We start from the raw sequence: 23,643 nt of genomic DNA, 5'->3' as shown, positions 1-23,643 counted from the left end.
AAAATATTAGTTTTTTTTTCTTCCTGTTCGCGACACGGTCTAATCCTTTAAACCAAAGACCACAGCAACCATGGAGAAGACCAACTCTTCTCCGCGGTACCATAAACTACTTATTCCTCAAATACTGAATGTTTTATTTATCTAATAGTGGTCAATAGGTCCCTCTCCATTAACTAGACATCAGTATTGTAAGGATCGTGTCATTTAGGAACGAATTTATCGATCACTAATCCTACCCATGAGTTAAACTTGTTTATGTAATGTTATGTGAGTAATTTAAGGATCAAAGGTTGTTCTTGTTGACATGGTAACAAGTGATACATATACGAACCAGACTGTCTTGTGTCTTGCGATTATGTTGATAATGATGTTGATGGATTGATAAGAAAATTACTTTATGGAAACAAATACACATTCTCTCCCGTCGACTCTTTTTAAGTGTGTGTGTGTGTGTGAAGGTAGATAGATGGATGGATAGATAGCCAGCCAGCCCTCTCAATGTATATCTGTCTCTTCTTGTTTCTGTGATAGACACTGATGTCATCTTCCAGAAAGTAGACAAAACTCCATTAGTTTTATCTAAGGATCACATTAACACTCTCCACTCCATTTAACACTCAACAAACATGGTTACGTTATCAGAGATTATGTATAGTGGCGATAGTTATAATAATGAATGTAATGTTTATGCTGATAGTAATGATGATCATGATAATGATTAATAATATAGATAGGTTGGTGGTATGATGATAAAATAGATTATGACGATAGTGCAGGTAACGGTGATGATGATGATTGTAATGATTATGCCGAGGCGGGTATATAATGATCGCTGCAAAGTTGTCAGAATATAATAATTGTGATGACTGGTCATGTTTGTTGTTGTTGTTTAATGCTAGGTTATTCATGAACGAATGAACCTTCAGTCACGTCCACCCTAACTTTTATTCAAACATTACATTGTCCCAAGTCGTAGTTTGAGAGTTGTGGTTTCACATTCTCGCACATCAAATGACCACGGAGCAATCTATTCTAGGATGGTTATTATGACAGCAATGCCCGTTTTATCAATTCTCGATTTCCGGTGTAATGGCAAACTGTTCCTTTGGGATTTTTGCTTACACGCACGCACGCACATACCGTTCTCAGAGCTTGTTTCTTCAATAGTGCAGATGCTCAGTGTGGTGGAGTGGAATTAGTGGGTATAAAGGTCTCCTCCTTCCCATTTCCTCGTCTGTGTTTTCTATAGAGAAAGGACAGCTGCCGTTGATAAGATTTTATGTAGGTAAGGATGGATGTATGAGTGCATGATGTATGTATATGTGTCAATATGCGTGTGAGTGAAGATGAAGTACTTGTGATAGCAAGCATCATTGAAAGCTTATAGTTTGCTGCTAACCAACTTTGATAAAGGGCTGTTTGTTTATTGTTGACATCTTCATTGTAACAATATCACTAATTGTTATCGCATTCGTTGTTATCGTCGCTGTTTACGTATGTATATTTATACGCTGTGTACATATGCATACGGGTTAGGAGTGTAGAGGGTGGTATCAACCCGATTATTGTAAGCCCCAGTTCCTCAACCCTATTGAAAGACTGTGGGCCTAAGCTGTCAAGTCATGTGACAGAGGTATTGTACTTGTGCTGCTTACTCACACTTACGTCTCTTCTGCATTTTCGTTTCTTCTGTTTGTTATCTAAAATAGCCTCTTTGGTTTGCGGCATCTGGCGACATCGCAGGCAAATAGTTGGGTACCTGTGGAGACGGCACGCACCCTATCATCCTATTTCTGTTTGTTCGGACACAAACAAGGTCTGCTGATATGATGCTGGTACCAAGTGGATGGTCTAGAGGCACGTGATTTTAGTAATTACTAAACACAGACATTCGGACCAGTTACATACTTAGACACACAGACACGCACTTTCTTTCTTTCTCTCTCATCATCAATATCCTTACCACCATTCTTGTTGGTTGATTTTTCTTGAAGAGAACGAGAAAAATATACTGATAATTTTTTTGTTTGTTTTTTGTCACCATTCTTCTTCCTTAGCGTGATGTTTTTTATCCCTTTTTTTTTCTACCTACATTTTTTTCATTCTTAATTTTCATGACCCAAGTCTGTATAGATAGGATTTTTTTTTCTCGATTCAAAAATATCCAGGGGCGATTTAACATTCCCCAATCTTTTTCTCTCTCTTTCTCTCTCTCTCTCTCTTTTTCTCTCTCTCTCTTTCTCTTTCTCTCTCTCTCTCTCTCTCTCTCTCAATAATAAGGAACTGAAAATAAAATCAAAATGCATGTGTTGATCTGCCGTGCAATTGGCATTAATCTCTACTTGTCTTAGTACACCAACACATCTTCAGTTTTTACTTCCAGTCCGATTCATGTCAATGCTGCAGATTATTACCATTCTACTAGTTCTAGTAACTACCATTATCATTATTCAGTCAGATATTTGCTTTGGTTGTATCGACTCCACCTTCTTCCACTGAGATCTGAGTTATTATTATTGATGTTGTTATGGTAGTGATGTAAGCAATAATTCACGAAGTAGCTGCGTTGGGATAAGAAGATTAGTTGATATGCTTTTTAAAGTGTGTTTTCACTTTGTCCCAAACTGATTAATTAAACGACGGCAATCTACTCTATACATGTTTGGCATGCTCTACTCGCCATCTTAATGAGTTTCGTGAACGAAAAGACTAATTCACTGAAAATAATCTTGCTCATTAAACGTTTCATTCACTCTTTTTCCCTGTACTCCGAATAAAAGTCAAATAGCCGTTATCATCTGTTTTCTAACTTATCAGAGCTCATCTGTGTTATCTACAAATGTTCTCTTGCGCTTCTCGCTCTAAAGTCATCGTCTGCTTTCTAGCGATGCTGTTCTCAGGTCGTTTTACTTTACTTCACCTTTGGCCTACCATACTTCTGGGATACTTTTCTTTTCTTTTTCTCTAGCTTTTACTTTTATTTATTTATTTATTTATCTATATTATCCTCTTTCCCATTTAATATTTTTGCTTTCAATTTCTATCGTATTTTCTCCCTTTTTACTTTCAATTTCTATCGTATTTTCTCCCTTTTTGCTTTCAATTTCTATCGTATTTTCTCCCCTTCTTACTTTCAACCCATCCCTTTATCCTACCTTCCCCCCTTTTTTCTGCTGTTCATTCATTCTCATGCTCTCATGCTTAATATCTTTCCCTCTATCATTATAGAAAAATTATGGTACGTCTTCCTCTCTGTCATTCCCTCTCTAATTGCTTTTTCGTTTTCCATGTTTCATTTCCCAAATTGTTCCTTTCGCTTCCCCCTCTCCTCCCCACTGAGCATGTTTTCGCCACTCTTTTTCCATCTCCTCTCTCTCCCACTCCCACTCTTCATCTAATTCGCTTGCCTTCTTTCTCTTCCCTCACATCTCACACAAGTTCATTCATTCTTCGTTTGCTGTCGTTACCATCTTCTCTCTATTTGCCTTCTGTCTTTCCCTCTGCTTGCATTTTTTTCCCTCTACCCTCTCTCTCTTCCCGTAATTCATCCTACTATCGCTCGCAGCCCCTTTTCCTTTCTCCACGTTCTCTCTGCTGCACGTTTGTTCCTCTGTCCCTCCCTCCCTCCCACTCCCTCTAATCTCTTCTTTACTTCTCCCACTTCCACTCTCCTTTCATTCACCTGTTCTCCTTTCATTATCCCTTCTCTCTCCCTTCACTTTCGCCTCTTCCCCTTCCCATCATTCCGTTCTCTTCTCAGTGCTGTGCTATATTAACTCCTTCCCGCTTTTTCCCTTACTTCTTCCCCCTCTCTTTCTCTGCACTTTCCTTTAACATCTCCCTTCCCCTCTTACTCTCTCTATCTCTCTCTCTCTCTCTGTCTATCTATCTATCTCTTCCCCTCCCTCTCTCTTGCCAAGCTACCTTCACGCCATGACTACATACGAAACTATGCAGCCCAAGCTCGTCTGGAATGTTCCTCACTAAATACCTCTGACAGCCAGAAAACAACCTGTTTCACTCAGCTGCAACCGTAAGCAATCCAGGGGACATTTTGGATCGTCGGATTATGGCAGCTATCACGCGAATCCTTCAGCATTCATTACCTATCGAACTCGTGGTATTGATGGGGGAATGGGTGTGGAATCGGTGGTGGTGGTGGTGGTAGATAGGATTGTTGTTGATGGTGGCGGCGGCGGTATATAGGGTTGTTGTTGTTGGTGGTGGTGGTTTATAGGAGCAGTGGTGGTAATATAGGGCTACTGCTGGTATATAGAGGCGGTGTAGTGGTGACGTTGGTTGGCGGAGGTAGTGATGGTAACAAGTGTTGAAATGATAAAGGTGATGGTGGTGAAAAGTGGTGTTGGTGAGAAGAATGGAGGTTATGGTGGTAGTGATGGTGTGTTATAATAGGGATGAGATGTGGTAAACGTGAAGAGGAAAGTCAGCTGTCATCGATGGTCTATTTCTCCACCGCATCATTTCTTGTTGCTGATGATGGCAAAGGATAGTCACATGCCACTGTAAAAACTCCAGCGGGGTTTGTTGTATAGAAGGGATGGCGAATCACATGTCACAAGGAATCCAAAGAGACACTTAATGATGGTGGTGGTTGTAGTGTCGAAAGGATCTTAGTCACATGCCTCTACAAACATTCCCAAAGAGATGCGCTCTTAACGCTTGTGGGGATTGTAATATAAAAAGGGATGGCTAGTCACATGCTTCTATTAGACGTGAACCTAATGGGGCCACAGTGGAGCAAATTGTTTTTTACTGCTAATTGTGGTGATGGTCGTGGTAAGAGTGGTACTGGTAGATATGGTAGCGAAAATGGTGGTGGTAATAAAACTGGTAGTGTAGGTCGAAGGTAGCGATAATAACGGTGTGGTTTGCTGGTAAAGAACGGCTGTGGTGTTGGTTGCAGCAGTACAGTGGTCTAATGGTAAATGGTAGCGATAGTACTACTAGTGTGGTGGTAGTATTGATGAGAGTGGTATGAGTAGACATCAGCGAACGTGTTGGCGTTTGGAAAGGAAATTAGGACAAGGTTGTTTACGATTTCGCATCATAAGGTCCCGGGTTCGCTCCCACTGTGTGGCATTTTTCACCACATCTTCGGGTCGATCACCAAATTTTGTGAACGAAACTAGGTGGGTGAAACTGTATGGCAGCCCGTTAGATGGTCTGTACACTGTTGTTCAAAGGGTCAGCCTTTTCACATACTGTGTCACGCTGATTCCGCTCGCTGATTAAGGACACGCGTACTTGTGGAATACATGGCGACTTCCACTATAATTCAATGAATAAAACAGATCAATTGATCGAAAAAGGGAGATAGTGATCGTTAAAACCAACGGAGATCCATTTACGCGTGTGTGTGCATGTGTGTGTGTGTGTGTGTGTGTGTGTGTTACTGCATACGGTTCTATTGATGGTTTTTGTTTGTGTATAATCATGTTATGTATGTATCTGTGTGTGCGTCTTGCTGCACGTGATTGTGCGTACATGCATGTAACATGTTATTGCATGTTTGTAAAATGTGATTCAGTGCATATGTGAATGCATATGCATAAACATGTTATGCACATGTTTTGCTTTACCTGACTGTATGTACGTGTGTGTGTGTGTGTGTGTGTGTGTGTGTGTAACGATGTACATACATCTTGAGTATGTTAAGTGTTGAACCTTTTCTTTCCTAAGTGTATCTGGAGCTACATTATCTTATGTGTTACATTTTTGAAGACGTTATGTATGATTTGAGGAAATTTAGCTGATATTTATATAACTGATGCAAAGACCTAGAGGTTCTCTCATTAACTGATGTCTGTTGGTACGCGTATATAAATGCATTCGGTTTTACAGGTTTCATGTGTTAATGTGACTAGCTAAATGTCTCTGTTAATGCATGTGGTTCTATGTCAATGTTTTGTAACTAGCTACATGTTATCTGTTAATGTGTGTGTTTGGTTGGTTACATATTATGTTTGTTACATGTTATGTTTGTGGTTTACATGTGTGGATTAATGTGTATTGGTTGTTATGTCTTAATGTGTGTATAAACGCATGTAGTTTCACGTGTATGTATGTGACTGGCTACATGTTATGCCTGTAATTGCGTATCTATTAATGCATATGGTTTACATATTACGTGTGTTGACGTGTTTGTGCGAATGCATATGACTGTCTGCATGCTATTTATGTTAAGGTGTCAATGCGTATTTAATGCATGTTGTTTGTCTACGTGCAGGTTGTATGCGATGAGGTCACATGTGTACAAGAACATTGGTTGCACAAACTCTACATGTGTATATGGTCGTGCGCATACGAACACACATGAACGTATTTCTGTGTGTGTGTGTGTTCTTTGGTCCCAGCTCGGTTTAATGCAGCATTTCCTATATTGAAGTATCAATTCGTGACAATCCCATATTTCCACCCTGGTGTGGTGTATGTCTAGAACTGTATTATCCAGTTTATTCTTTTTTGTAAGACGAGAGGGTGGGATTTGATGGGTGCTGACTGCTATTTCTAGCAGGGTGAGCGACCACGTAGTAGATATACTCACTGGTTCGTTTGTGTGTGTGTGTGTGTGTGTGTTTGTAGACTTATTCAGTCCTAATTTGTGAAATCTAATACATTTTTGTATAATTATTCTGCTATTCTTTCTCTCGTCTGTCTCTCAAGTCGGCCCTGCCTCGATATCATCAGTCTCTCTTTCTCTCTACTCTTTTTATGTCTGTATTTCTTTCTATTTCTGCTTGTCTGCCTCTTACTACCTCTTGCTTTCTTTCAGTTCCCCCTCCTTCTCTTTCACACATGCACACTATTTGCTTTTAAGAATTTCCCCGACATGTCAACGCAATCTGAGGTGAAGGAACTTTAGAAATTCCTCCGGTCACGTGTTAGTCCCCTTCCCACCTTATCTCGGTGCATCAAATCGCCTAAAACGACCCAAATTGCTAACTACACTGCGTATCCAATTGTATGGTGATAACCCGTTTGGTCTTTCCTTTACCGAGTAACAAGGTTGTGATCAGTGGCGTAACTAGCGAGTATGCTGCCCCTTGAGTTTGCCAACGCCCCTGGGCCCACACACACACACATATATATACATGCACAGATACAGAGCTGTGCACCTGATGATTGATGTTATGGTGGATTGTTAATGCTGATAATTATCCCAACCTCGCTCAGATATTTTAGTGGTTTGGTAAGTGTGCTTCTATGGATGGAAGGTCAGCCCCCATGACTCTTTTTCTGTGCTGCCAAGACTGTTGCAAGGAAAGGATGTTGTCCTCAAATTAAATATTTGAAAATTAATTGTGATGACCTTTACTAAAGGCACAAAAGGGACCAAGTGGTGATGTTAAAACCAAGCAATGAATCAAGTCAATCACCCAAGAACCCACCCCTGTGCTGTGTGGGGACCAGTGTGTCAATAGTCCTAATGTTTCTTTTGAAAAACTTAAAATAGGTTGAGGTAGGATTTGCACTTTGACCTCGTTAAACTCTCACCAGCAACAACTGCCCAAACTGATCCAACTACTTTGGGTTTGGAGCATTGTCGTCTGAGTGCTGCAAAGCTATCATCTGCTAGGAGCAGGGAATACCAACAAATGGTAGGTGCAGCAATACACCGCTACAGCGCATGCTTGGAGCATCAAGGGAAGGAAGAGGCACCACAGAAATGGTAAATGGTTTATGGCACAAAAGAAAATCACTTTAAACTTGCTAAAATAATATTTGAAGTGGTTTATCAGATTGGAAATATAATTTCAAGGGGTTCATAGCGAGGACCTGATCAAAGACCTTTTTGTAATTAAAAAGGTTGGAGAAAACTTTTCAAATATAAATAAAGTTGAAGTTTACAAAAATAAACATTATTTTCCATCTTACTGTTACATTTGTTTCATTTTGAAAAGTAAAAATTTATTTTATGGTTTGATATTGTTTAGATTTTGAATTACATAATCTTTTATGGGAGCACCAAAATCTTTTAAGAGATTAGGGCCTCGATGGGTCTTAATCCGGCCCTGAGTGCAGGGAATTAAAAAAACAAAAAAAAACTATCACAAGGTCAAGGTATTTTTGTTCTGTTCTCTCAACTCTGCTAATTTGTTGCCTGAAATTTCCCAGTAACCAAAACAGTCAACCATGGGACCCTCATCACACCAGTGATTGTGATGGCATCACATGACTTTATTGACCTCTGACATCAACCTTTCCTCTTTAATCTTAAAACTCCTCTCTTGCAATATTCCCACGATTAGGCTCGTCTGATCATCATCTATCTCTTTTCTATGCTTCTTCACTTTCACACTGCTCTACCACTCCTCACAGAACCCCATTTCTCTCTCTACCCCCAGATCACTCTGTCCTCCTCCTCTGATTACTGAGCTAAGTCTCCACCCCAACCATACTTACTGCTATTTCTGCATATTTCTTTCCTTCATAGTTCCTCCTCTTCCCCCCAATTATCTCTCTCTCTCTCTCTTTTGTTTCACCTCCTTATCACTTCCCTCCATCCATGTCTTGATTTCTACTGCCTCCACTTCCTTCCCTCAGCCCCCACCTTCATGCACCCCCCGCCCCGGGTACCACTTGCTGCTTTCCTCCCATTATCTCTACCACTGCCCTACCACCATCACTCAACAAGGGAGGTGGATTTGCTAAGGTTGTTCAACCTGCTAGAAATGCAACCAACATTCTCCCTCGTCACATCACTCGGCTTAAAATAAAATGTGAAAGAGAGTAAAACATCAGAGAATATAGTGTTTTAGATTGCTCTAAAAAGTCGAGGTGGTCATGGTAGGAATCCTCTTGATCAGTTGATCTGGTACTATACCACAACTAGTAATGTACCATAACTGTACTCTAGTCATCATACTAAATCAGCTTGTCTTCTATAGATTGTAATGTGGTGGTATGACGTAATAACAGTAGTGGTGGTGGTGTTATCATGATGTGATGGCAGTAATTGTGCTGTGTGTATAAAGTTGTATGTATAGAATTGCAATGGGATCTATTTCAAAACGGGGGCACCAGTATTTTCTTAACGAAACACCTTGAAACTTGGGACACTGGTAGAATGTCATATAAAACATCTTTTACTCAGTCTTCTTAACAAAAAAATGTACATCGCAAGTTATTCCATGTTAAAGTTGTTGTATTTTCAACCAATCACTGACGTCTATTCAGCTGAATAGAGTTACTGCTGGGCGGTCATAAAAATGTTATTCCCTGTGACATATTTCATCCGGTTTAATCGTAATTTATACGCATATATTGTTTATATGATAAATTACGCTAACTGTTTTAAACTGAATAGACGTCAGTGATTAGTAGAAATTATCGAAATAAGACAATTTTTTACATGAAATAAATTCGAATACAAGAATTTTTTTCTGTTCTATAACACAAAATAGATAAGTATACAAAGTTTGAAAGTCTTTCGGTACCAAAAACACTACATAAAACATAAATGAAAACTGGTGCCCCCGTTTTAAAATAGATCCTTGCAATGTATGTATCCTGACTTATAGCTGCATCTTCTTCACATCATACTCACACTCCGCTTTGCTAATAATAGCAGCCAAATCACTCACTGATCACACCCTGCTGTCTTTAAATAAATAAATAAAGGGAAAATGGAAAAGGTGTGTTGGATGATGTAGTTCTGAATATTATGTCTGAATAAAAAAAAAAAAAACAGGATGATCACATTTGGAACACCCTTTGATCAGGGCTGACTTGGTGCTAAACTAAAACAACCAGTCAAGTACTGAGCTCTTAAAAGTCCCTTAGGACTTAGGAAATGTCTGCATTCAAGGCCAGTGCTGGGGGAGGGGGGCAACCAAGGGCAGTGCGGTGGGGGGGGACCGAGGCCAATGCTGGTGGGGGAGGGCAACCGAGGCCAGTGCTGGGTGGGGTTTCATCCGAATCCATCCAACAGTTCTTGAGATATCTTGTCCATGGACAAACAAACACAACTGAAAACAATACCTTTGCCTTCGCTAAGGCGGAGATAAAAATGATTTCAAATTTTTGCACAAGGCCAGCAGTGTAAAGAAGGGGGCAAGATGATGACATCAACCCCAGTGCTTGACAGACACTCATTTTATCGACCCCAAGAAGATGAAAGGCAATGTTGACCTTCATGGAATTTAAATTCAGAGCATAAAGAACCAGAAGAAACACCAGCAAGAATTTCATGCAACACATTGATTCTGCTAGTGTTGTCGCCTTTTTTGTAACCCCAAACAATATTATGAATGATGCACCTCCAATCCCTAAAACTAGGAAATAAAAATGAAAAATTGAATATAATTCGTTTACTTAATGTTTCCATTTGATTCGTTGCATAAATCTTTGTTTCCAAGAATAGCATGGCTATTTTGGGTTTGTCGTTTTGATTTGCATTGTGTGGTTTTAGGACAACAATCTTTCTCAGCTGTCATAACGTCACTTTTCCTGCTGTAATTCTCAATTTAGTCTGAAACTGCCTAGTTTGTCTTGGTTGCTACAGTAACAAGACATGCCACTGATTCTACAGTTACACACCCTGGAGGATGCTGTCATTTTTCTTTGTTGGAATTTATTCTGCGTGTGTGTGTGTGTGTATATATATATATATATATATATATATAAGTGGCTTGTATGTATCCTAAAGCTGTTTTGTTGATGGTGTGTGTTTGTGTGCATACACACATCTATTTCAGGTTTGAATTTTGAGACAACTCTAAACCAGTAATATCGTAAAATTGTTTGTGTCAATGCCAAGGAGGAATCGGGTGCTTTTTTTTTTATATGAAAGGAAGAAAAGATTTGCTATGTGTGTGTGTGTGTAGTTTTCTTTTCATCAACTTCAACACTGTGATCATTGCGTATCTCTGTTAACCTTTTAGCATTTGAACCTACCATATCCGGCCTAAATATTCTACCTTGTTTTATTTCAAACCTTCTAGATTTGGCCTCTCACATCTATTCTGCAATGTTATTACTCTTTTTTACTCTTTTACTTGTTTCAGTCATTTGACTGCGGCCATGCTGGAGCACCGCCTTTAGTCGAGCATATCGACCCCAAGACTTATTCTTTGTAAGCCTAGTACTTATTTTATCGATCTCTTTTGCCAAACCGCTAAGTTATGGGGGCGCAAACATGCTAGTATCGGTTGTCAAGCGATGTTGGGGGGACAAACACAGACAAACATATACAAACACACACACATATATATATACATATATATGACGGGCTTCTTTCAGTGCCCGTCTACCAAGTCCACTCACAAGGCTTTGGTCGGCCCGAGGCTATAGTAGAAGACACTAGCCCAAGGTGCCACACAGTGGGACTGAACCCAGAACCATGTGGTTGGTAAGCAAGCTACTTACCACACAGCCACTCCTGCGCTTTAAATACTAAAGGGTTAATGGTACATGTCTGTGGAGTGCTCAGCCATTTCCATATTAATTTCATGAGCAGGATACTCCATTGATCAGATCAACTGGAACCCTCATTGTCATAAGCAACGGAGTGCCAGCTTGTTCTCCTTATCAAGCAAGGCCCCTAAATTAGTTTGTCCAGCTGCCCTGGCTGATAAAATGTAGAATCTGCTCCTGACATTACAGAGGACTGCTTTAATGAAGGTAACGATATTCAGCTTTAAATGGCAATCACTCCAGCAGATCAAAGCCATCTTGTCCATGCAGACATAAGAAAATGGTAAAACTAGGGGGTTGGGGGTTGATACTAACCATAACCTGACATATTGGCTACCTTTAGCGCTGTCCACTTTATTGTAAGCATTCAGGACCTGATCTCTAGTCTGAGGAACCCCTTTCCTCCCACCAAGCTTTAGAGGCCCTAAAAAGAATTATGGCTGTTGCTCTCCTTAAGTCTTCAAATAAAAAGAAGGAAAAAGTGACTAGCAGAGAAGGTGGGCAAGCTGTTGTGTGGGGAGGAGGGGCTCCTGGGATAACTTCATGTAAATATAGATCTGGAGACGATTTAGTTTGTCGGGTTTATTACAACACATAAAAATCTAGACTCAGTTTTCAGCGAAGTGACAGTGTTAAAATAAACACAAATTCTGTGTAACAATCATGGCAGGTTTTCATCAGTACTTTGGGCAAGTGACTTCTGTGACTCTGGGTCAACCAATGCCTTGTGAGTGAATTTGGTAGGCAGGAACTGTGATGTGTGTGTGTATCTATATATGCATACATATCACATATACACATGTGTGGCTCTTTGGGTATCAAGTGGTGTGTAGGGAGAGATAAGTGTCAATTTGTTTACATCCCTCTAACTTAGTGGTTCGCCAAAAGAGACCGATAGAATAAGTACCTGACTTGAAAAGCAAAATAAGAACTGGAGGCAATTTATTTGACTAAAATTATTCAAGGTTGTGCTCTAGCATGGTCACAGTCCAATGACTTGGAACCAATAAAAGAAGGTAAAGCAAATACAATTGCCACAGATTCTACTGTGAACACTTAAAGTAAGAAATGTCTGTCTAAATGGTGTATTTAAAATCCCTTTCTCTTATTTTGCAGACGATGAAGAAAAAATTCTTCGTTCTACGGGGAAACAGCAACTCGGGCCCAGCACGGCTGGAATATTACGACTCTGAGAAGAAATATCGTTCATATTCAGTACCAAAACGTTCCATTGAACTGAATTCTTGCTTCAATATAAACAAAAAAATCGACCCAAAACATAAACATGCCGTTTCATTATTCACCAAAGATGACTGTTTCTCCATCGTAGCTGAGAATGCCGAAGAGCAGGATGCATGGTTAGATTGTCTTCTAGATTTACAGAACACCCCCTATCATTTTGGTAAGTAGACTTTTCCATGAGTGTGGTCAGCTGTTGTGTGTTTACTGTTATAGCTTTAAAACTGTTGTTACAGTTTAGGTACAGGTGTGGTTGTGTGGTTAAGAAGCCTGCTTCCCAACTATGTGGTCTTGGGTTCAGTCCCATTGCAGAGAAACTTGGGAAAGAGTGTTCTGCTGTAACCCTAAGCCTACCAAAGCCTTGTGAATGGTAGGTAGAAACTGAAAGAAATCTATGGTGTGTGTGTGTGTGTGTGTGTGTGTGCGTGCCTAGTAGTGGTAGACAGAAACTGAGAGAAACCAATCATGTGTGCGTATGTGCACGTGTGTACTCTTGTCGAGACAAAGTGGTGGCTGTAAATGTACATCATTGTTTGTTTCCAGTCTTCCATGACAAAACATGTCTAGCTATGGGAAAATATTACCTTACTTGGAAACGGGTGAGGGTTGGCGTCTGGAAGGGCACCCTGCTGTCAAAAATCTGCCTCAACAAATTCCATTTGACCCATGCAAGCATGGAAAAGTGGACATTAAATGATGATGACAGCATGACACCAATGACTGAAGTCGTTGATACACTGTGTTAGCCTCAGTTAAGGATATTACAAATTATACCCTATGTGCATCTACTAATATTATTGCAACTTAAATACTAGCGTTGTCTATCATACTTTTATAGCCTACCCATTATAGTGTTGCATTTATTACTACTATTACGACTGTATTTGATACTACTACTATTTTTACTAGTTTTGTTATCTAGAACCATTACTACAGCCTATGTTCTTTATTACTGAATTTGCTCCTATAAACTACACTGTTGTGTCTACTATTATACACCATATATATATATACCCTATTATTGCATCTATATTTACTGCTGTCTATATCCTATAGTAATCTAATAGTGTATAGTGTATATGTTGTAACTACAGCTTATGCACTTTAATAGTACGTACTATTAAGTATAGTGTATGCACTATAGTATTGCATGCTATTACAAATGCAACTGTTAAAACAACCTACGTGGATGATGTTGTCTGCTCCTAAAACCTTGTACAGTACAGTGTTTGCGTGTGAGTTTGTGCAAGCGCTCGTATTGTATTATGAACCGTAATTGCGTAGTGCTAAGTTAGCATAGCTTTACTGCCAACGAACTCGTGTTTGAAAACTTGAGATTTATTTTTTGATATTATTTTTGGTGGGTGTCCTGTATTTTTAAGACATGGTGTGTATATGCGACCTACTTAAAAAATAACAATCGCGTGACGTAGCTACTGGACAAGGGGAGGCAACTCTTGTTAAACCAGGTTGTTGTCAATACCGTAAGCATGAGGCACGCACACGTGTTTTTATACAAAAGTACATTTGTATTGAAATATATGGATATGAGGTGTAGTGAAATAAGTTTGGCGTTCGTGCCTTCTCGCAGGGCTTTGGCAAAGGGAATTAAAATGGTTTATATTCTTTCACTCATGTGACTGTGTGGCTAAGAAGCTCGCTCTGTAACCATGTGCTTTCGGATTCAGCCCCATTGCGTGACACTTTGGGCAAGTGTCTTCTTCGATAACCATGAGCCAATTAATGCCTTGAGTTAATTTGGTAGAAGGTAACCGTGTGGAAACCCGTCGTGTGTGTGTGTGTGTGTGTGTGTGTGTGTGTGTGTGTGTGTGTGTGTGTGTGTGTGTGCATCAATTCAATTTGGTATTAACCTTGACTTGGGGCGCTGACATTTTCCAGTATTACTCTTTTACTCATTTTACTTGTTTCAGTCATTTGACTGCGGCCATGCTGGAGCACCGCCTTTAGTAGGGAAAATCGACCCCAGGACTTATTCTTTGTAAGCCTAGTACTTATTCTATCGGTCTCTTTTTGCCGAACCGCTAAGTTACGGGGACGTAAACACACCAGCACCGGTTGCCAAGCGATGGTGGGGGGACACACACAAACACACACACACATATATATATATATATATATATATAAATATATATATATACACACGACAGGCTTCTTTCAGTTTCCGTCTGCCAAATCCACTCACAAGGCTTTGGTTGGCCCGAGGCTATAGTAGAAGACACTTGCCCAAGGTGGGACTGAACCCGGAAGCATGTGGTTGGTAAGCAAGCTACTTACCATACAGCCACTCCTGCACCTATGCCAAAATTATGCTGATACAATGTATAAATTATCGTTTAACGCCCGTTTTTTCTTTTTTTTTCCTTTTTTTTTTTTTTTTTTTTTTCCCTGGCATGGGTTGAATGGTTTGGCCAGTTAGAGAGCTGCAGTTTCGATGGCTGGATAACCTTCCCAATGTCAACCACTTTACAGAATGTATTGGGTTCTTTTTATATGGCACCAGCATAGGTGCTTTTCTATGTGACACCAGCATAATTGCTTCTCTACATGACAATGGCATGGCATCGGTGCTTTTCTATGTGACATCAGCACAGGTATTCACAACCTACACTGTATTGGTTCCTTAGTAACTGGTTAATTTTGATTCTCAACCCTTGTATTTTTACTTTTATTTCCAGAATATGTCTGGCAGGTAACTGTGAAACCTAAAGATCTTGGTGCTACCAAAAACATGACAGGTCAGTTCCGACTTTGTTTAACGAACCATGAAATCAGCTTGGTACGACTCAATTCAGAGATTCCTGAAGTCACATTCCAAGTAAGTAACTTGGGGATTTTCCTCTTCAGGTGTTATGTTTCATTTTTTAAACAGTAATAGTGTGTGTGTATGGGTGTGCATGCATGTGTTCGTGAGAGAGAAAAAGGGAGAGGAAGGATCTCTGCAAGCTCACAACACTACATGAAACCCAGCCCTAGATCTCCCTCCACTTACAACATACCGTCTTAGAAAAACAGCACAGATTGGATAATAATAATTATCATCATCATCGTTTAACGTCTGCTTTCCATGCTAGCATGGGTTGGACGATTTGACTGAGGATTGGTGAACCAAATGGCTACACCAGGCTCCAATCTGATTTGGCAAAGTTTCTACAGCTGGATGCCCTTCCTAACACCAACCACTCCGAGAGTGTAGTGGGTGCTTTTACATGCCGACTGAATAAAAGGTGAGATGGTCATGGTTGGAATATCTTTTAAAGGGATGTTACACTTTGACTGACCTGGGGCTCTGTAACAACACCTAATAATCCAACAGACAGCACTATGTTGCAAATTTCCAATGTCTTCTATGTATTGCAATGTTTCCTGCATACTACACTCACATGATCCTAATGCACTGTGCTATTTAGCATGTCTGTTATACACTGTGGGGCACGTGGCTTAGTGGTTAGGGTGTTGGACTCCTTACAAGTTTACGGTTTCCGTTCCCAGATCAACTGATGCATTATGTCAGCTGCCAGTACTGCCTGACTGGCCTCCGTAGGATTTTCGAGCGAGATCGTTGCCAGTGCCCCTGGACTGGCTTGTGCGGGTGGCACATAAAAGACACCATTTCGAGCGTGGCCGTTGCCAGTATCGCCTGACTGGCCTTCGTGCGGGTGACACGTAAAAGCACCCACTACACTCTGAGTGGTTGGCGTTAGGAAGGGCATCCAGCTGTAGAAACTATGCCAAATTTAGATTGGAGCCTGGTGTTGCCATCCGGTTTCACCAGTCCTCAGTCAAGTCGTCCAACCCATGCTAGCATGGAAAGCGGACATTAAACAATGATGATGAATCCTGCAATGGATTGGCATCCCATCCAGGGTGGGGAAATATGTGCGCCAGAGAAGCTGGGAAACTGACCGGGTCTATTTATGACTCGGGAAGGATCTGTTGTACCCTATACTTAGCGGTATTTCATCTGTCTTTACATTCTGAGTTCAAATTCCGCCGAGGTCAACTTTGCCTTTCATCCGTTTGGAGTCGATAAATTAAGTACCAGTTGCATACTGGGATTGATTTAATTGACTGATCCCCTCCCCCAAAATTTCAGGCCTTGTGTCTAGAGTAGAAAAGAATATTTCACATGCATTCATGTAATCAGATGCTCATATATACATACATGAACGAGCATACATTTGTATTCATGCACTCTTGTATACACATGCAGGCGTGCACACACACACACACACACACACACACACACACACACACACACACACACACACACACACATATATATTTATATATATATATACCCCACACATCAACACACAAATGGAAGAAACCTAAATAAATTATTTAATATTTCTGATTCTCTTTTCTTTCCCTACAGCTTGGTTATATTCGACGGTGTGGCCATCGAGACTGCTTATTTTTCATGGAAGTGGGACGTCTAGCTCCAACAGGACATGGTGAATTGTGGATGCAGGTGGAGGACCAAGCCACAGCTCGCAATATGCATGACTGTATTTTAGGGTGAGTTCTTTCATTTTCACTCCCTCAAAGCTGAAGATCTTGGTTGAGTTTTCAGAAACAAAATACCGTATTTGCTGACATATTAAAAGGCATCCCTATTTTATGAGTATATTTTTGGGAAAAATAACTTAGTTTCCCTATACAATTATTGAAAGAGACTTCAAAGTGGTTTTGGTGGAGGAAAATGTATGATTCTGTGCAAGTAAATACAATGTTATGACAGTACATTGGTTTCAAATTTTGGCACAAGGCCAGCAATTTTGGGGTTGGGTCTAAGTTGGTTACATCAAGTCCAATGCTCAGCTGGTACTTATTTTATTGACCCTGAATGGATGAAAAGCAAAGCTGACTTCAGCAGAATTTGAACTCAGAACATAAAGACTGACAAAATACCACTAAGCATTTTGCCCAGCATGCTAATGATTCTACCAACTCGCCACCTTGCTATGACGATATATTGACATTAATAAATTACATTATATGAGTATCATATTTCAATTCGATCTTCTCTCAGACCAATTGTATTGTTTATTTGTTGGTTGATAGAATTACCACACAGGATGTAGAAACTTGTATTTCTGGCTGTGATATTTTGTGTTACCACAATCAATCAAGTTGGCTATGTCAGCTGTACTCTAGGAAACAAGGTGGCTGTGTACAGCTGTACTCTATAGGTCAAAAGTGCTGTGTATAGCTGTACTCTATGGGTTGAAATTGCTATACACAGCTGTACTCCAGGAGTTGAGACTTATGTTCAGCTGTGCCTCTGGGGTTCAGTCCATCATGTGCAGCTGTACTCTAGGCACTGAGTTCTATAACCTTTTACCAACTGCAGCAAGAACATGCAAGGGAACCTCTGTCGTTGCTCTACTCGTTAGAAATAGTAGCCAAATCTCCCTCATATTACACCGCACTATTTTGAGTTGGGAAACAACAGATAAGATATGGTATTACATACCTTTGCAAAGATGTGATGGCTAAGATTGCAATGTCTGTGATCAAGAGCCTTGGCACTCAAGGATGACCTTTGGCTGAACAACAAGCTAATTAGAGTGTCTCTGTAATTCAGTTGACTTGCTAGAAATAGCAGCCAAATTTCTTACTCTCATCACAATCATCAAAGACTGTCATGAGTGGATGTTGACCTGTGGCTAAATAACAATTTGTTGTACTCCAGAGACTGAGTTAACTCTGTACAGCTGTGACCAAAGTAGCCAGCCTCTTTCTTTTGACATACCCCGATTCCACCTTGTTACAGTTTTGGACTAAAGTTAGGAAGTGAGGACTAGCTGATATTGAGATTTTCATATTGCTAATTAAATGAACACAATTGAATTTTCTGTTGGTTGGTAATTACAGGGAGATGAAGATGCCCATCAGCAGCTCAGACAGTGGAAATTTCCGGAACCGCAGCAGCAGTAGTTCTGGTAAAACAGTTGTCATGCCAACTTGGAGTAATAACGAACATTCCTCAGAAAGTATCTCAATGTTTGGTTCTGATCAGTTCCAGTTTAACAGGTCCCGTACGGTTAGTGAAGGGCAACAGCTTAGGTAAGTCTGTTTTTTGTCTACATCTTTTGTTTTATCCTGATCTGCTGGGTGAAGATGGAGACAGGTGTTATGGTTGCTGGAGAGGCTGAGAAAGAATGTGAAAAACAGATCTTTCAGTGCTACTTTGGTCTACCACAGTATCCATGGTCTACATTGTGAAATGACCTGGTTTGGGTTGTGTTAGGGTTTAAGATTAAGGTTACGGTTAAACTGCATGCTGAAGCATAAATGGCCAGGTAGATTGCACACTAAAGTGACACCAGTCTTTTTATACAGGTATAGAGCCACTGAATTGTGAGCAAGAAGTAGGAAGTTGTGATGGGTTTTCAGTTTGCCCAAATACTATACTGATAGGAAATAAAGAAGAAATTGAAGCTGGTTTGAGAATTCTATAACCTTCTATCAACTGCAACAAGAACATGCAAACAGCAAGGGAACCTCTGTCATTGCTCTACTCGTTAGAAATAGTAGCCTAATCTCCCTCGTATTACACCACACTATTTTGGGTTGAAAAACAACACATAAGATATGGTATTACATACCTTTACAAAGATGTGATGGTTAAGATTGCAATGTCTTTGATCAGGAACTTAGTCACTCAAGGATGACCTTTGGCTAAACAACAAGCTAATTAGAGTGTCTTTATAATTCGGTTGATTTGCTACAAATAGCAGCCAAATTTCTTACTCTCATCGCAATCATCAAAGACAGTAATGAATGGATGTTGACCTGTGGCTAAATAACAACAATAATAGAAGCAATAACAAATGTAATTCGTTGAGAGATTAAAGTGTAGAATGCTTGACTTTTTGGTTTAAAGTTGCAGGAGTGGCTGTGTGGTAAGAAGCTTGCTTCCCAATCACGTGGTTCTGGGTTCAGTACCACTGCATGACACTTTGGGCAAGTGTCTTCTTTAGCCCCAGGCTGACCAAAGCCTTGTGAGTGGATTTCGTGGACGGAAACTGAAAGAAGCCTGTCGTGTGTGTGTATAGGTGTATAAAGGTTAATGTGGATTTGTCCTTTAATTGGAGATTTCCAAACAAGATTTCTAATGTTGATTCTTCATGCTTTGCTGGGAGTTTACAGGTGTAAATTTGCAAAGATATGAAAGTAGTACTTGTATATAATGTACGATGAATTCATGGAATGAAGTTCCAGAAATCCCATTGATTTTAAGAATGGAGGAACCAAGTTGTTGAAATTTATAAACTTCTTATAAATTTCAGCATCTTATTTCCTCAATTCTTAACAAAATATTTGGGATTTCTGGAACTTCATTCCATAAATTCATCATACATTGTGTGTGTATTTGTGTCTTTGTTTGTCCCCACCACCATCGATTGACAACTGATGTTGGTGTGTTTACGTCCCCGTAACTTAGCAGTTCGGCAAAAGAGACTGATAGAATAAGTACCAGGCTTACAAAGAACAAGTTCAGGGATCGATTAGTTCGACTAAAGGCGGTGCTCCAGCGTGGCCGCAGTCAAATGACTGAAACAAATAGAATACCCTTTACAAGGGACATAACTCTGCTCGTCTTACTGTTAGAATAATAAAGGTTTCCTCTCTTTAGTTCAGTATCCAGCTGAAAAAAAAATTCTTCCAGTAAACCAATCTGCAGAAACCATACTGTCCATGATACCAATAATTGTTTCTGATTAAGGCTCAAGGCCAGCAATTTTTGAAGTCTCTTTTGCAAGGATCATCGATCCCATTTCAAACTATTATTTTATTTTATCAACCCCAAAAGGTCGAAAGACAAAGTTGACTGCAGAGGAAATTGAACTCCATGTATAAAGAACTGGAATAGATACTGTAGACAATTTTTACTGATACTTTAAAAGCTCTGTCCTTGAAACATAGTAATAATAATAATAATTCTTTCTACTATAGGCACAAAATGTGAAATTTTGTGGGAGGGGACTAATCGATTACATCGACCCCAGTATTTCACTGGTACTTAATTTATCGACCCTGAAAGGATAACAGGCAAAGTTGACCTTGACTTCAGTGGAATTTGAACTCAGAATGTAGCGGCAGGTGAAATACCACAAAGCAATTCGTCCAGAGTGCTAACGATTCTGCCAGTTGCAACCTTAATAGTAATGTTTTCTAAGATGCAGGCATGGCTGTGTGGATCAGAAGTTTGGTTCCCAATCACATGGTTCTGGATTCAATCCCATTGCGTGGCACCTTGGGCAAGTGTCCTCTACTAAAGCCCCAAGCCGACAAGAGACTTATGAGCAGATTTGGTTGACAGAAACTAAAAAAAGTAAGGCGGCGAGCTGGCAGAAACGTTAGCACGCCAGGTGAAATGCTTAGCAGTTTTTCGTCTGCCGTTATGTTCTGAGTTCAAATTCCGCCGAGGTCGACTTTGCCTTTCGTCCTTTCGGGGTCGATAAATTAAGTACCAGTTACACACTGGGGTCGATGGAATCGACTTAATCCCTTTGTCTGTCCTTGTTTGTCCCCTCTATGTTTAGCCCCTTGTGGGCAATAAAGAAATAAGAAACTAAGAGAAGCCCATTGTATATAAATATGTGTGTGTCTGTTTCCTGGTCTTGTGATAGTTATAAAGGATTATCACCGTCATGCAGGTGGTGTAATTCATTTCCAATATTATGTGAAAACATGTCTAGCCATGGGGGGGGAAATATTATCTGGAAATAGGTGAGGGTTGGCAACAGGAAGGGCATCCAGCTGGAGAAATCTACCTTGATAAACTCTGACCTACATGCAAGCAGGGAAAAGTGGACGTTGAAATGTTGATGGAGATAAACACAGGCCACATATTTTGGGATGAGTTTTTAGATCAACTTTCATGATTTACTATTATTTTATCAACCTCAGAAGAATGAAAGGTAAAGTCTTGATCCCATCAGGTCTTTAAAAGGTTCTTAACTCATTACCAAAAAACACTTTGTCTGATGCTCTTTCAATTCTGCAGATTCACTGTTCTTAGAATAATAAGGATTTCTTTCTAACATTGGCATTTGATACAGAAACGTTCTGGGTTGGGTGTACAGTTGATTAGATTAACATCAACCTTAATAAATGGCTGGTAATTATTCTATCAATCTTTGAAGATTGAAAACTAAAGTGATATCTGGTGAGGTCTGAATTGAGAAAATAACTAAATGCTGTAAGTTTTTTGGGGTTTTTTGGGCCTAGTGGTCTGCCAAATCTATCAGACTGTTACCTTTTAATAACAACAAAAAGATAATCACAATATTAAAAAACAAAAAAAAAAAAACTGAGAAATTATTATATTTCTATTTTTTTCTTATAACTTACTTTCTCTTCATTTTTATCTTAAATAAATTTGTGCTTCATTTCCTGATATCAAGGACGCTACTTTCTTCTTTTTTGTTTTTTCAATAAGTTTTTAAAAATCTTTCAGTGCATCTTAGTGGACAACGGCTACATTTTACTCCCTGAGGAGTGCTAGCAATGTCAAACTTAATGGGTCTCCATATTGTAAAAGTACAGAAAATTTGCAAACTATAAGTGATGAACAGAATCTACATGATACAAAACCACAAAAAAAAAAAAGTCTTGGTAAAACAAAGCAAAAAATGTGAACGTGTTGAGACCTTATTCTTTTGTTTAACATCTTTTTTTTTTTTTTTTTAAATTTCAAGCCAATATTGGGGTTCGTTTATGAGGCTGGCACTTCAATGCCAGGCATTGCAGTGCATTAAGTTCCCTCATTATATTTCTTTTCTGTTCTGTAACTGTTGTATTTTGGTAGTCAGGGTTTCTTTATTTACTGATGAATAAAACATCCTCTGTTAGTGATAAGCAGGTGAATGTATTTATTGATTCGCAAATTACCAAACTTCACTCTACCATAATACAATGCCAAATATGTTACAAATCCTCTTTTACTTGTTCAAGTTAGTGGGTTATATCCTTTCTGGAACATATTTGTTTTTATTCTGAATCATTAGCAACCAATAGGGAGATAGGAATTAGCACGCTGTCCTCTTCTTGGGTACCTTTAGCACATTGAACTCTGTTGGAAGCATTCTTACCTGACCCTAGTTCCACCCATATTGATACTTTACCCATAAATGTTAACTTGCTGATGTTCAAAGTAGGCAATGGCTGCTTCAGTTTCACTTTTAAGAATGACTGCAAAACTTATGGAGACTGCATGTACTCCACTGATTAATTTATGAAAAAGAAAACTATATCATTGATGAATCGCTGCCATAAAATAGTTAAACTGTTCTATTTCTTGCAGTCCTCGAAAAAATCGAATAATTCCTCTCGGCAATGAGAAGATGCGTCCTCAGAGCATGTACTATAAATCTTCCACCATTTCAGGAGGCACATCTGCTCTCAGTTCCAGTCCCGTCAGGTAAAAATGCCATGATACATTTTGTGTGTTGGCTGTGATGTTAAGGTGCTGGACTACTGACTTGACTGCATGAATGTTATATGTTCAAACCTTACTAGCAACAAATACAGCCAGCCATTATATAGTGTTGTGTGCTGAGCAATGAACATAACTGTCCAATCTCAATATTCATTCTTAAAGAATCCCTAACTATTCTGTGTTTTACTGTTAACAGAATAACAATTTAAGTCATTCTGTTAACAGTAACAGATCATTGATAGTCATATCATATGGAATGCACTGCTGTTAGAAGTGGGACCACCCTATAACTGCTGAGTGTTTTGTTAGCGAGGAGTATTGTATGTTAAGGTTCTATAACCTCCTTTTAGTTATAGTGTAAGCATTATGAAAATATATCCACAATATTCTTGAGTGATTAAGTAATCAATAGAATTGTCACGGCTTAATTACTCCCTGCCAACACCATCAGTCATATAAAGTGATTGAGAACAAATACTCACACACACACATGCATG

At 39.5% G+C, this 23,643-nt stretch overlaps 1 protein-coding gene across 2 annotated transcripts in view; it reads left to right on the top strand.

The window, feature by feature from the left end:
* LOC106876466 (uncharacterized) overlaps positions 1-23,643 on the top strand; it is a 90,043-nt gene that overhangs the window by 48,489 nt on the left and 17,911 nt on the right. The window contains exons 2-6 of one of the 2 annotated variants that reach the window (XM_052967502.2): positions 12,553-12,838; positions 15,372-15,511; positions 17,072-17,214; positions 18,574-18,765; positions 23,012-23,128. In XM_052967502.2, the coding sequence (XP_052823462.1) occupies positions 12,553-12,838; positions 15,372-15,511; positions 17,072-17,214; positions 18,574-18,765; positions 23,012-23,128 (878 nt within the window). The remainder of the gene's footprint in view (positions 1-12,552; positions 12,839-15,371; positions 15,512-17,071; positions 17,215-18,573; positions 18,766-23,011; positions 23,129-23,643) is intronic. The other variant, XM_052967503.2, reaches the window with a different exon arrangement.

This window comes from Octopus bimaculoides, chromosome 4, assembly GCF_046866305.1.
Source record: "Octopus bimaculoides isolate indiv1 chromosome 4, ASM4686630v1, whole genome shotgun sequence".
NCBI classification, from domain to species: Eukaryota; Metazoa; Mollusca; class Cephalopoda; order Octopoda; family Octopodidae; genus Octopus; species Octopus bimaculoides.
This window is presented reverse-complemented; position numbering and strand designations above follow the sequence as displayed.